This window comes from Mauremys reevesii, linkage group 3, assembly GCF_016161935.1.
Source record: "Mauremys reevesii isolate NIE-2019 linkage group 3, ASM1616193v1, whole genome shotgun sequence".
In the NCBI taxonomy this organism is placed as follows: Eukaryota; Metazoa; Chordata; order Testudines; family Geoemydidae; genus Mauremys; species Mauremys reevesii.
In genome coordinates, this window is record NC_052625.1 from 77,676,328 (window position 1) to 77,691,361 (window position 15,034).

Sequence of the window (15,034 nt, forward strand, 5' to 3'; positions counted from 1 at the left end):
GCAGTCTCAATCAGGAAATGCCATTGGTGTTCACCATTTGGCCCTTCTTCACTGCTTCTGTTTACACTGGAGAATATTAAATGTGGTTTTAGAAGTGTAGCCAGCAAAGTAAGAAACTGTACTTTGGTAAGTTTTTCAATATATCCAAATATAATTGAGTACATCAGCTCTCTGGTTAAGAGAGCATTAGTAGTCTGCTATTCTTGTTTCCTTGAAATGAATGCAAAAAAACAATTCAACCTTAACTTTGAGGAGATCAGTTATTGCTAAAAGATATCTATATGTGTACAAAGACAAAATTCATTTGTGAGGTCTCTGTAGTATTATAGCAATGTGGGTTGAAGTCAATCTTAGTGACAGAGTTTATAGATTGTCTGTCTTTTCACAAGAAGTGAATATTGTAAGTGGGAGGATTGTTTAACTTAAATGTAGACTGTCAAATCATTAATGATTTCTTGCTCTCCATCTCTCTTCCTAGACTTTCAAGTAGCTCTAAATCAATTTGTTAATAGCATATTTCTGTTTCTGCCCTTTTTTTTTTTTTAGGTTAATCTTAAGAGACCATGTCCATTCTGGGCTGATGATGGCCATTGTTCTATCAGAGATTGTCACGTAGAGCCTTGTCCTGAGGTATGGATCAAAGTAAAACAAGAAATCATTATTTTCTCACATAGCCAGACCAATTTCTTCTATGGTTATCTCCTGGTTTAAACAATCTCTGCACGTCCCATGCAGATCCTCTTTATTTTAATTATCTTTTTTCAGATTTGTACCTCTGTGCTGTAGCAGATTTAGGAACTACTGCCAATGCCAAACTTCTCAGTTTGAATAGCTTGAACATGCATAGTTCAGTTAATTCCTCTCATTTTAAGTCATTATTCCCCTCCATGATAGTCTTATTTCATGGCTAACGTCATTAGTGAAAAGTGAAATTGACTATATGTAAAGTGCTGTCAGATGTGCAAATTAAACTGTTTTTTAATTATAGTAATCTTTTGGTTTTACTTATAACAGTAGTTGATTAAAAATTTTCATAGAGGTGTGATCAAGTTGATGTAACTTTTAAAATGTTTCAGTTTTTGTTTTAAACTTCTGATAGTGTGCATTTTTCCTTTTCCAACAGATGATAGTTAAAAACATTGTGGATTGTTCTAAAACAGTAAAGCTGGAGTGGAATGCAAAATTATTTTAAGTTATTGGTGCACTACCTTATAATGTCTCTTCTTTTACAAAAATGACTCAACTGTATGTAGATACATTATTTTTTAAATTAAAGCTTAGAATTTTGGAGAACATTGTAGCATGAACCTGAACATGCAATTTTTTATTATGCTTTTTCTTTTTCTCATATTTCTAATCTTAGTCCATTCTATCCTTCCCACCCCAAAGTAAGTGTCATGAACAGCCTCAGTACTCTCAGGAGGAGCTTCTGGGTTCTGAGCACTTTTGAAAATTTGGCCCCTTTGTTTAGATAACTGGGAGCCCAACTCGATTTGAAAATCTGAGTCAATTATTCCTCAATTTGGATGGTCAGAATAGTTTGCATTTTTGTAGCTCCCTTCATCCAGATGCCAAAGCATTCTACAAACATTGATTAATGAAGTTTCATGACACGTGTGGGAGTAAAATTGACATTTTCATCCTGTCACCCAACTGAGTGCTTAGAACAGGCATACAGTGTGTATATGTAACTTATGCTTTTGGAATGTACACATGATAAACTTCAGTTCCTCCTAGACTGTTGAGTTGAAGGTTGTACTTTGTCAGTTGAAAGCTAATTTTCCCTAGACTTGCAATTAAAAAATCAGATTTGGTAGATGAAATTGAGGTATTGTGTTCATATTGGTTAGAGATAAATTTTTCTTGCAGACTTTTGTAGACTTTCCAGAACTACTTTAAATTATAGGGATGAGCTTTATTAGACAAATGTGTGTATTTACACACCATTCTAGTCTCATGTTTAATATCTGCTAGTGAAATCTTAGACTGGTCAAAGAAATTGGCAGTAATAAACTTAGTTATTGCCACTTTTGTTCAGGGTAATACAACTGAAATACTTTTTAATAATAGTATCCATTAGTGATAAAATTGAACGATGGGTATCCAAAGTATTAGCTATTGCTCATTGTTTTGTCAGGCAAAAATAAGTACCAAATAATGAAAAGAAACTGAAATAAGCTTTCAACCTAGGTCTACACTGGGTGGTCGGGGGGGAGTTGACCTAAGATACGCAACTTCAGCTACGTGAATAGTGTAGCTGAAGTTGGCGTATCTTAGGTCAATTTACCTGGCTGTGAGGACAGTGGCGACTCAACCGCTGCCGCTCCCCCGTCGACTCTGGAGTCAGGAGTCGACGGCAGAGCGATCGGAGATTGATTTTTATCGTGTCTTCACTAGACATGATAAATCGATCCCCAATAGATTGATTACTACCCGCGGGTAGTGTAGACATACAACCGACTACTCTTATCTTGGGTTGGATTAGCAAACGTAAATTGAGAGAACTAGGAATCACCCCAGCAAGGAATTAACTGTTTTCTGCAAGTTGACACCTTTTAACAGCTTAACAGGCATTGTGGCATAATCATTTCTGTGAACAGTGAAAAAAGATAGTAATTTGTCTTTTTATTTTAGAGTAAAGTACCAATTGGAATTAAAGCTGGGAGTTCTAATAAAGTAAGTAATATCTTTTTATTTTCCAAGCTATTTTTCTGATTTAAAAAAACAAACAAACCCAAAATTACAAATACTATGTATAGTCTTTATTGTCCATTTTTAGCCTTGGATCAGTGGTAAACTTTATTTTTTATATACATCTGCTCATGTATGTGGTTTTTTGCTTATAACAAAAAAAACAACAACCCTATGCCTATTATGTATTCCGTGTGAAGGAATTGTGGGTAAATAACAAATATTGTATGTATATATTTGGTGTTATGTATAATTGCCACATACAGTTCAATCCAGCACTGTGTGCTGGCAGCATTGAGTCTCAGCAGACTAATCAACTCTGAAGAAAAGTGGCTTGGTGTGTTACATCAATAAAAGGTAAAGTGGAAGGGTGGGCTCTGTGGGGACCAGAGTTCTCGTAAATGAACTCCTCATCCTTTCCCTTTCTGCGTCTCCCTGTTGTGAGCCTATTCATTGGTCCCCAGGCATGCAGCATGGTAGGGGTTCTATTACCTTATGGCTACACATAGCCCACAATGATGAACATGAAGGAAGAATCTAATAACAGAATTTCAGGTGGAGAAGCCAGAATGACTAGAGAGCCAGTAATGTCTTTTTTAATTAAATAATATAGGACACCTATCCTGACTGTATAAATATTGAGAGGTCTCCCTTCTCTCAATATTGTTTTATTTTAAAGTAATTTTTAAACCTTCTGACTCCAACTCTGAGCTGAGTGTACATTCGTTTCAGATTTTCCCAATGCAAGGATTTTTACGTTCTCCTCTGGGAGCATGTCAGCTTCTATAACACTCTTCTCTGACCAGAGAAACCTGAGTTCCAGTGTTCCTCCAATTTAGGCATACCTTGCCATTCACTTTCTATATCATCTGCCAATGTGTCAGACCTTACAAAATTCATTAGGGTCTCCTCAGACACCTCTGTGGGTCCTGAGTCTAAGGTAGCAACGTTAACCTGGGCTGATCGAAGTTTGTATTTGAATTCCCTTTATTGTGGACTGTCTCTTTTCATGTGCTCAGTGGAGCCATATCAGTAGCACTTGCTTGGGCTGTGCTTATGTGTAGATATGTCTTACAGGATATTTTTCCATAAAGAGTAACAGGTAAGGTCTGTGGTCTAGTGAGTTTGTCAGGTCTGAGGTGAGACATTTGCAAAAAACAGGGGACCCTTTGGCAAGGGGTCTCTGTGTCGCAGTTTGTTGATGCATTTAATCCTTTGAGGTGAAAACTCAGCCCAACAATGAGATTTGTAAACTGGCAAGGGGTCTCTGTGTCGCAGTTTGTTGATGCATTTAATCCTTTGAGGTGAAAACTCAGCCCAACAATGAGATTTGTAAGCTTAAACTAGCTGCTAATTATTTGTTAGGTCATGAGCACACTGTCTGCTCCTGCTTGCCTCTCCTCAGTGCATCCTTTCCGCTTCTCCAAAATCTACCTCTTAAGAAAGATCTGCAGATCCTCTGCAAAGCTTTGCAGTTCCAGTAACCTCCTAGATGATCCCATCACCATCTCGCTCATTCTGTCCAAAATTAAACTTTTTTTTCCTCCACTTCACTGGTTTGTCCTTTCTGTATCACATTCAAAATCCTTCTCCCCACCCCTTTAAGGCCCTTTATAATCTCACCACTGCCTGTGTCTCTGCTCTGATCCCTCCTATGCTTATCTGGATCCTTTGTTGTCCTTGCTGCTATATCCTTTCTCTGACTCTTAGCTTAGTACATTTTTCATGCTGCCCCTTTGCTTGGGACAGTCTCCCCCTTCATGTTTGTCAAGTGCTCTTTCTCCTTTTCCCTAATTCATTCAAATCTCTTCATTCAAACACTCTTTGAGTCCTGTGGTGATCTCTCCACCTCTGAATTGTTGTCCTGGGATTTTTCTTGTCAGTGTTCCATTGCAACATGTTCAATAGAAGGAACATGAATTACTTTTATTACCGTAACACAGTGGTTCCCAAACTGTTTGGCTGCCACCCCAAAAGTGCGGAGGACACCATTTTGCTTTGAACAGCATGACCGCCACATATGGTGCATACGAACTCATGATGTTCAGAAGGCGCCATTTTACTCTACAGAATGTCATCCTCCACATGGCATGCATATGTGGTCACACTGTGTGGAGGGTACCATTGTGCTCCATGCTGTCTGGGGTCTCGGCAGGAAATACTTAATCAAAAAAAGTTTGGGAACCTCTGCCATAATGTCTCAGGGCTCTAGTTATCAACTGGGAGTACAAGGAAACAATGAGACAATATTGGTCAGCATGATAGGCAGTGGTCTTAAAACACCAGCAGTCTAACCAAGTCAATTTGTATGAATAGCCTTACTCACTAATGCTACTTTGAAGTAAGGGTCCATCATTTTCTGTTATAAATCTGCGTTTTAAATGTTTTATAATTTATGCTGCTTGCTAAAACTTTACAGAACACAATTATTTTTATAAAATGGTTTTAAATTACGGAAATACAAAATAAATGTTTGTGATGCTTTTGCTCTAGTAACATTGATTTGATGCTTATGAAAAGAAATAACAATTTACATACATTTTATAAAAAATATATAAGCACTAAAAATATTGATACCTTGCTGTGAGTATGCAAATATGTCTGTCTTCTGTTGCCTGAGTGCACTTAGGAACTATTCAGCAGCATTATTTTCTGTAGATGAGAGGAGGGATGCTATGTTGGTGTGTGGGCTGCAGATGGAACAAAAAGGCTTTTATAAATGCACAGAAGATAAGAAAATGAAGTTTAAGAGAAGTTTTGACCACAAAGCTAGCCTCAGAAATTAACTAACTAACATTTCCATTACAGCTTATCTAATTCTTTCTTTTCCTGATTTCTCCTGAAGACCTCATCAAAATCTCTTTAACTTCACTTTTTATTTTTAGCATGTATTTCTGGACACTGACTTCTCACTTTACTGCATAAAGATACAGTATTCTGACACCTCTTTCCTGCCCCTAGACATTGATGCTACCAAATACAGTAGTTTCTTCAAGTCAATAAAATTTAATATGGTCTGAAAGCATGTATTTGCATGACGACTTCGGATATGTCTACGCTGCAATGAAAAACCTGTGGCTGGCTCATGCCAGCTGACTCAGACTCATGAGGCTTACGCTGCAGGACTGTTTCATTGCAGTGTAGACTTCTGGGCTTGGCCTGGAGCCTGAGCTCTGGGACTCTGTGAGGTGGGAGGGTCCCAGAGCTCAGACTCCAGCATGAAGTCTATTCTGCAATGCAACTGCCCGAGCCTCGTGAGCTCAAGTCAGCAGGTACTGGTACTGGCACAGCAGATCACAGGACATGCCAGTACAGAGGCCCAAGGAGTCCAAAAGGGCCAATCATCAGGATCAAGAGCGGGGCTCCAGGGCCGCGTCCATGGTATCCGCGCCCCGTGCTCCTCCTTCAGCCATGTCAGTGCCGTGCCATACTCCCTCAGCACTTGAAGACCCCCCATGTGACAAGGACCATGGGTCTTCGCAAGTGGGTGCAACTCTTGAGTCAGCACCATAGTCCGCCCCGAATAGGGCAGACGTACCCAAGCCAGCTTCCAGGAAGCCTAAGGGTCAGGAGGACCTGGTCCCTCGGGCCTCCTCATCCTCTTCGCTGGATGAGGCGGTGGTTGGCACCTCCACCACCACACTCCCTGCAATGCACAATAGGGTGGCCCAAAACTTACATCTCCAGAAGACTCGGACCCCATGGTGGACATTCTTGCCCCAGAGGGTCCTTCTAGGGTAGCCTTGCCCCTTATAAAGACCATACAGAACACCACAAAGGTGCTATGGCAGACCCTGGCCTCCATACTTCCCACAGCCAAAGGGGTGGAAAGGAGGTATTTTGTGCTGCCAAAGAGGTATGAACACCTTTTTACCCATCCCCAGCCTGGAACATTAGTGGTGGATGCAGCGAGCCACAAAGAGCGGCGAGGTCAACCAGGTCCTGCCCCAAAGTCACAGGATGCTAAAAAGCTGGACCTTTACGGCTGTAAGGTCTACTCGACCAGGGCGCTTCAGCTTCGCGTTGCTAATCAGCAAGTGGTGCTCAGCCACTATGCCTTCAATTCCTGGAGAGCGCTAGCTAAGTTCCAAGAATTGCTCCCGTCAGACTCATGCCCGGAGTTCGTGGCGCTTCTTGAGGCAAGGTGGTGTCAAGGACCTCCTTCTAGGCTGCCGCTGACTCTGCATCTCAGACCACGGCCACAGCAATCACCATGAGACGGAGTGCCTGGTTACAGGTTTCGGGCATACCTCCAGAGGTCCAGAACGCCATTCAGGACCTGCCATTTGACTGCGCAGGCTTGTTTGCCGAGAATACGGACTCCTGCTTGCACAGCCTGAAAGACTTGAGGGCGACATTGAAGTCCCTGGGGATCCACACTCCTGCACCCCAGAGGAAGCCCTTCAAACCCCAGGCTCCCTTCTGCTTCTGCTCCAGACCGCCGAGGCAGGACTCCGCCAGGAGAAGGGGCAGGAATAATAGGAGATACCAGTCACAGTTCTCCTCAGGCCACGACCTGGGCTCATCCAAACAGCCCCTGGGGCCCAAACCTAACTTTTGAAGGTTCACCTGAAGACGGCGCACCAGGACTCAATCCAGATCCTTACCCTCCCTTCTTCTACCATGCTTGGTCCCAGATCACAACAGATCGCTGGGCTCTGAGCACGGGAGGGGTGGGATATTCTGTTCCCTCTTGCCTTCTCCGTCCTCTTCAGGGACCCTTCTCATGAGCAACTCCTGCTCCAGGAGGTGCAATCGCTCCTCACTCTGGGAATGATAGAGGAGGTTCCTCAGGAGTTCAGGGGCAAGGGATTTTAGTCCCGATACTTCCTTATCCCCAAGGCCAAGGGTGGACTGCGACCTATTCTGGATCTGAGACCTCAGTGCATTCATCAAGACAGCCAGGTTTCGCATGGTCTCCCTAGCCTTCATCATTCCTTCCCTGGATCCAGGGGACTGTTACGCTGCCCTCGACATGCAGGATGCTTACTTCCATATCTCTGTTATTCTGGCCCACAGATGGTTTCTTCGCTTTGTGGCCAGCACTACCAGTTCACGTTGCTCCCGTTTGGGCTCTCAACAGCCCCCAGAGTGTTCGCGAAGTGGATGGCAGTCATGGCAGCCTTCCTACGCAAATGTCAGGTACAAGTATTCCTGTACCTGGACGACTGGTTCATCAAGGCCAACTTGCAAGCACAAGCGGAGGTGCATGTGGCCCTGGCCCACACCACGTTCCTCAGACTGGGCCTCATACTAAATGTGCCCAAATCCACGCTGGTCTCTACACAGAGAATAGAGGTTCTCTTGGACTCTGCGCAAGCCAGGGCATCCCTGCCTGAGCCGTGCTTCCAAGCCCTCAGGGGCATTATCCAGAATCTCTGCCGGTTCCCCCCAGAATGGCCAGAAACTGTATGAAATGGTTGGGGCATATGGCAGTGTGCACATACGTGGTCTAGCATGCCAGACTACATCTCAGACCCCTCCAGGTATGGTTGGCTCAAGTGTATAGATCCAGCCGAGACCCACTGAACAGGATAGTTAACCTTTCCCCTCTCAGTCTCGAGTCTCTACACTGGTGGTTATGGCCGCAAGTGGTCTGTGTGGGAGTTCCCTTTGCTAAACCGCAACCTACCATGTCGCTGATCACAGACGCATTGGCACTGGGGTGTGGAGCATCTAGGCCAGAGGTGGGCAAACTTTTTGGGCTGAGGGCCACATCTGGGTGGGGAAATTTGTATGCAGGGCCGGGCAGGGGGTTGGGGTGTGGGAGGGAGTGTGGGATGTAGGAGGGGGTGTGATGTGCAGGAAGGGGCTCAGGGCAAGGGATTGGGGCAGAGGAGGGGTGTGAGGTGCATGAGGGGGCTCAGGGCAGGGGTGCAGGAGGGGTGTGGACTGCAGGAGGCGTCTCAGGGCAGGGGGTTGGGGTGCAGGAGTGGTGTGGCAGGGAGCTCAGGCCAGGGGGTTGGGGTGCAAGTGGGGTGCAGGGTGTACAAGGGGGCTCAGGACAGGGAGTTGGGGTGCAGGGGGGCTCAGGACAGGGAGTTGGAGTGCAGGAGGGGTGCAGGCAGGGGGCTTAGGGCAGGGAGTTGGGGTGCGGGATGCAGGCGAGGTTCGGGCTCCGGACACTTACCTAAAGCAGCTCCGGGGTGGCAGCAGCGCGCACCGGGGCCAGGGAAGGCTCCCTGCATGCTAGCCCTGTCCCCGCGCCACTGTGGCCCCTGGGGACAGGGCTAGCATGCAGGGAGGTTTCCATATTCGCTGCCATTGCCACACCTCCAGGCTCCAGGTACCTACCCCAAAGCGTTCCCGGCCAATGGGAGCTGTGGGGGGTGGTGCCTGGAGGCAAGGGCAATGCACGGAATCCTCTGCGCCCCACCCCCTGCCTGGGGGCTGCAGGGAAGTGGTGCTGGCCGCTTCTGAGAGTGGCACGGGGCCCGCGACACCATGGGGGGGCAATCCCGCGTGCCTGATCCAAAGCCCTGAGGGGCCAGATCCGGCCCGCGGGCCATAGTTTTCCCACCCCTGATCTAGGCAGTATCAGAACTCAAGGCCTATGGTCACAGGCAGAACTAACACTGCACATCAACATGCGGGAGTTGAGGGCGGTCCGTCTGGAATGCCAAGCATTCCAGAACCACCTTCGAGGCAGATGTGTATCAGCGCTCACAGACAACACCACAATGATGTTTTATATAAACAAACAGGGTGGTGCTCACTCCTCTCCCTGTGCCAGAAAGCCCTCAAGCTCTGGGAATTTTGCATTACCAACTAGATACACATACAAGCGTCCTACCTCCAGGGACTGCAGAACGAGTTAGCCAACCAACTCAGCTGCTCGTTCCTCAGTCACTAATGGTCCCTCAAGCTGGACATTGCCCTTTCAATTTTCCAGAAGTGGGACTTTCCCCACATAGAGGTGTTCACAACACTGAGCAACAGGAAGTGCCAATGGTTTTGCTCCTTTCTGAACCATAGCCTGGGCTCCATCGTGGACCCTTTTCACCCCTCGTCAATGAGTCACATGCTCTATGCGTTCCTACCCTTTCCTCTCATACACAGAGTCCTCCTCAAGGTCCACCAGGACAGAGCTTTGTTGATCCTCATAGCTGTGGTGCTTGGAAGATGCCTATTGGAATGGACGTGAGCAAACACTCGAAGAAAAAGTGGTTGCCTACCTCTCATAACTGTTGCTCTTCAGGATGTGTTGCTCATGTCCATTCCAAATCCCATCCGCCTCCCCTCTGTTGGAGTCTTCCAGCAAGAAGGAACTGAGCAGGTGGTGGGTCAGCAGTGTCCTATATGCACCACGATTAGGGTGCAGCTGCAGGGGGCTCCACTGCTGACCCAACAGGTACCGTGCATGTGGTGCACGCACACACCTATTGGAATGGACATTAGCAACACATCTCAAAGAACAACAGTTATGAGAGAGAGGTAACTGTTTTTTCCAGCACCCCAGTACCAGATGACGCTCCAGAGGCAACGATGCCTCTGGTACCAATCAAGCCTAAACTCTGAGAACTGATGGCGTTGACAAAAGGCAACTGTTGGGAGCCTTAGCCGTCGACAGTACTGGCTCTGCCTCTCCCAACTGGCACAAACCATAACTACATTGACTCCAGCAGTTCAGGCAGACAGGATCTCTCCAGGGAGAGCAGTCTTATTCTACACCCAGTGACATTTTTGTTCTCCCTGATTCCCAGAATCCATCATCCCAGGTCCTTCCCTCACTGGAGTGGTCCTGACTACATCAAGAGATGCAGCTTGTGGGAGGAGTTTGTCTCTCATTCTGTCAGACAGCCATGGTTTCCTCCAGTGGAACCGTTGGTGCTGCCAGTGGATCCAGACTTGGCATTTTCTTTCTTCTGAGACTCTGAACAACCCGAGGAACTGATGTCTCCTCCTCTGAGGCATGTCTTCCCAGACCAGTCTGGAACCAACTTCTGCTTCAGTACCTGCCTCAGAACTGTTGGTACCCTATGCTAGGGAGACTCCCACAGCCACCCTTTGACCCATCTTCCTGGCCTTCTCTGGGATACTGGGACCTGTACCACTCTGCAGAGTCGACATGATCCCCTAGGGAGTCAGTGAACCCTGCCCCTGCAAGTGAACAACTAGAAATTCCTCCTGACACCATGGAAGAAGATGGCGGCTCTGGAGCTGGCGGTACTGACGAGACTGTCCTCATATCTGGATAAATAGTCACTCCAATATCTCCGTCCCACCCCCGATGACCATAAGCAGTTCCAGGAACTGTTATATAGTGTTGCAGAGGAGCTGCAGATCTCCCTTGAGGAAGTTCAGGATCTTCAACATAAACTCCTGACAGGCCTCCAGATCCAACCAAATAGCACTTCCTGTTAATGAAGCCATTCTGGAACCAGCTTGAACAGTCTGGTACACCCTGGCCATTTGTGTCCCTATCACTAAGAATACAGCAAGATACTATTTTATCCCTGCCAAAAGGGTACACTTTCCCTTTTTCTCATCCTGCTGTTAATTCTTTTGGTTGTCTAAGCTGCCACAGAGAGATCTAGAGGCATCTGTGGAGGACCTGCACTTCAGTGAAACATATCTTTTTAACCGAAAGACAGATAAGTCGTTACACATTCTAAAGGACTCCAGAGCCCCCCTCCACTCCCTGGGAGTATATATACCACTGTCCCAAAGCGAAAATTCCACATGCAATTATACCAATGGCTCAGCAGTTTTACCACCAGTGGCCTTATGAGCTAACCTGTAAGAGGCAAAGGGTTCAGAAGTCCCCATTTCCATCCGCCTTCTGCAGCAATAGCATCCTAGTTCCAGCCCCAATCTAAACAATATTTTTGATGGGAATTTGAGAGCTGCAAACTAATGATGCCACCACCTGTTGATTTCCACACCCCTTTTGCACTTTTCCCCCATCTAGAGTACAATAACAATGAATAAGTGGGTAATAAACATCATCCATTCTAGCTATACTATCAAATTTATCTTTTTTTTTTCCCCCTCCAAAATGCCCAATCCTGAAAAGGAGATTTTCAAACAAGAAGTACAATTCTTCTTATAGTGAGGAGCAAGTGAGCGGTTACCTCTTCAGTATTAAGGAAAGGGTTTTTACTCAATATACTTCCTAGTACCCAAAAAGAAGGGCAGCTGGGCTATCCTTGATTTCTGCCATCTTAACTGTCTTATTCACAAATTGAAACTTCCCATGGTCACGCTGGCATCTATAATCCCATCTCTAGAAAAGAACATGTAGTTTAAAGCTCTTGATATGTAGGACGCATACTTTCACGTGGCCATTCGCACCATCAGATGCTTTCTCAGATTCCTGTTGGGCCCTGACCATTTTCAATACAGCCCCGAGGGTCACTACTAAGATCTTCTTAGTAATAGCAGCCCATATCAAGAATTGTGGCTTCACCATTTCCCCCGTCTTGATGACTGGCTTCTCCTTGCTAAGACCATGTCAAGAAGCCTATGAGTCCAATTCATCAATGCTTTCAACTTGTGCTTTCCCCAGTGTAACTCAAAAGTCTTTGGACTTTATCGGAGTGTCTTTAAATTCAGTCACAGCAAGGGCTTACCTGCCGATGGACAGGTTCCAGTGATGAATGATCTCCTAGATCAGATCATGCTTTTGTTCTGTACAAACTGCCTTAAAATTGTAAGTATTCTAGTGGTCATAATGCTAGTCTTTGAATTTAGTGCTCTATTTAAGTTGAAAGGGAATGTTCGCATCAGCGTTGGTGCTGTATTTCAAGGTATCTGCACAATGTCCAAGCAAATACTTCATTGATTTGTATTACATAGGAAAGGTTTTCAATTTTTTTTTAAGGAAACTTTGATTCTGGAGAAGATTCCAAAATCAGCAAGATTACCTTGCATCCTCAGAATCCTTGTGTTTTCCATATCAGCAGATTTGTATTTACTGCACAACTTTGACTTCCCTAAGAAAGGGGTGAGGTGAAGGACATCTCCAGTTAATGTTGGTGTACTAAATATAACCTTTCTTACAGTATTCAAAAAGAGCAAATAACTCCAAAGAATTGGAAGACTGTGAACAAGCTAACAAACTGGGAGCAATTAACAGTACTCTAAGGTAAGCTGTGCTTAAAGTAAATAGTACCAACAAAAGGTCATCTTGACTCTGGTATGTTATTTTGGAAACTGCTGCTTTTTGTTCTCTTCACTTTTATATAGTCCCTGTAAAAACAGTGGAAAATAGCCATGGTGTTAAATACGAGTTAATGGACTAAAAAATCTCTGAAGCTAAAGATCAGAAGGAAGAGAACAAATATCTTTCCTTTTGTAAAGGAAGATTTTTATTGTCTACAAAACTCTGAGCAGGGAAGGCAGGAAACCCAGGAAAAAGGGCATCTGAGTTTTTTTTTTTACCACCACTTTGTCATGGGCAGAGTGGTATAAACAAATACTAGAGAATAAGGACTTTGGTCTAAAATCTTTTATCTGCACATCCTGAACTAATTATCTCAGCCTCTAAAATTTCAATGTTAGAACATAGCATTTACTGAGGACTTCATAGGAGGATCTGGATTCCCAGCAGAGAAAAGTTTGGAGCAGGATGTTGAAGGGCCATTTTGATCAAAGGAGCTTGACTGTGCAGCAATGGCAGTTGCTCCATAGTTGAGGAACCAATTTCCTATATGTGCAACTTTGGCCCCTTCTATAACCCCTCCCCCCACCAACCACCATCCTTCCAAAACAAAAAATAAAGTAGATTTGATCTGAAGCAGGAATAATAATTTTCTACAAAACTCAAAATGACTTGGATAAGAGGCTCTTGAGTTAGAGCCCACTTAAAAACTGAGTAGGTAAACAGTTTCAGAATGTCTTTTTTTTTTTTTTTTGACATTTCGTATCACCCATCCTCCCCAAAAAAAGGTAGAAAGATAAAATCAACTTTAGTGGACTTTCCTAGCAGAGATCTAGTACTTTTGGGCCCCAGTTTTGAACAGTTAAACTTGACCTATAAGATCTTTGTTTCTTCTTGGGAACATCATCTTAAGAGTGTTGGCTTCAGGAAGCTCAGCGTAAGCTATAGTAAATCAGGAGACAGTAAGATTCCTAAGTTTCAGCGCAGTCTCTCTCTGCAGAAAAAAGGGCCAAACTGGCCTGTCACTAAGAGAATTTTTCCCCAAGAAAAAGAGTTAAAAGGAGTGTGAAAGCTCTTGGGGTAGGGAAAGTGGACAGTGGGCATGTAGAGGGTTGGAGAGAGAAGCATGCTTCTTGGGAACATGGAAAGTGAGCGTTTAAGTTGGGGTAGGAACCGGAAGATAATCACTGATACAGGAACAAGTGGGAGATAGCAGTTATGGGGAGGCCAGCAGGTATCTATGCTCCCCATGCAAATCCTTCAAACCCAGCAATACACCCTTTTGATGGCTCCTAGCTCTGCCTGTTTGGCTGAATTTAATCAAACTGGGGCTGCCTGCTGGCAAAATACAGGAAGTTGACTGGATGGGGAAGCTCCTAGGTATAGAGCTTCTCTCCACCTGATACACCTTCAGGTTCTTCCTGCTCTCTCCAAATATGACAAAAGGAGAGGGAGAGGGATCCGTGGATCTTGTTGTAGAACTGGGCCCTAGGTTTGTAAAACTGAGTTTGGGTTAACTTGGTCAGAAAAAATGGGTGGTTGAAGGGATTTACTCATTACTTCCCAAGGCACCACATGACTGCTATCTACCAATGAGTTTATTGGTGTTTTGGTTTTGAAATGCTGTAGTTAATGGTTGGCTTACCATTGTTTGCTAAAGGCTCAAGACCCAAACATTGTCGTTTGTTACAAATACTACAAGGTAGTTGGACAGGAAGCAGGGCCGCCCAGAGGATTCCGGGGACCCGGGGTCTTCGGCGGCGGGGGGCCCTTCCGTTCCAGGACCCGCCGCCAAAGTACCCCGAAGACCCACGGCGGGAGCCCCCCGCCGCCGAATTACCGCCAAAGCGCAGGCCGGTCTCGCGTAATTCGGCGGGGGTCCGCCGCGGGCCTTCGGGCACTTCGCGGCGGCGGGTCCCGGAACAGAAGGCCCCACCGCCAAGACCGGGCTGCGCCAGCGCGGCGGCGGCGGTCCCGCTTCCCCGCCCGGCCCCAGCCTCTTACCCGAGCGCGTCTCCGGCGGGGCCAAAGCTCCGTCCCGCTCAGAGCCGCGTGGGGAGGGGGCGGTGCTGGGAGCTCCACGCCGAGCGGAGGCAGCTGAGCTCAGCCCGGAGCTCGCAGCCCCGCTCCCTCCCCACACCGCTCTGAGCGGGGCAGGGCTCAGTCCCCATTGGAGCTCCCAGCCCCGCCCCCTCATCACTCGGATCGGGGCGGGGCTCAGGGGCTCGGCCGGAGACTCGG

The 15,034-nt window shown here is 46.0% G+C and overlaps 1 protein-coding gene across 2 annotated transcripts in view; it reads left to right on the top strand.

Moving 5' to 3' along the window:
• ERO1B (endoplasmic reticulum oxidoreductase 1 beta) overlaps positions 1 to 15,034 on the top strand; it is a 61,114-nt gene that overhangs the window by 18,033 nt on the left and 28,047 nt on the right. For both annotated transcript variants that reach the window (XM_039531850.1, XM_039531849.1), the window contains exons 3-5: positions 547 to 630; positions 2,635 to 2,676; positions 12,696 to 12,778. In XM_039531850.1, the coding sequence (XP_039387784.1) occupies positions 547 to 630; positions 2,635 to 2,676; positions 12,696 to 12,778 (209 nt within the window). The remainder of the gene's footprint in view (positions 1 to 546; positions 631 to 2,634; positions 2,677 to 12,695; positions 12,779 to 15,034) is intronic.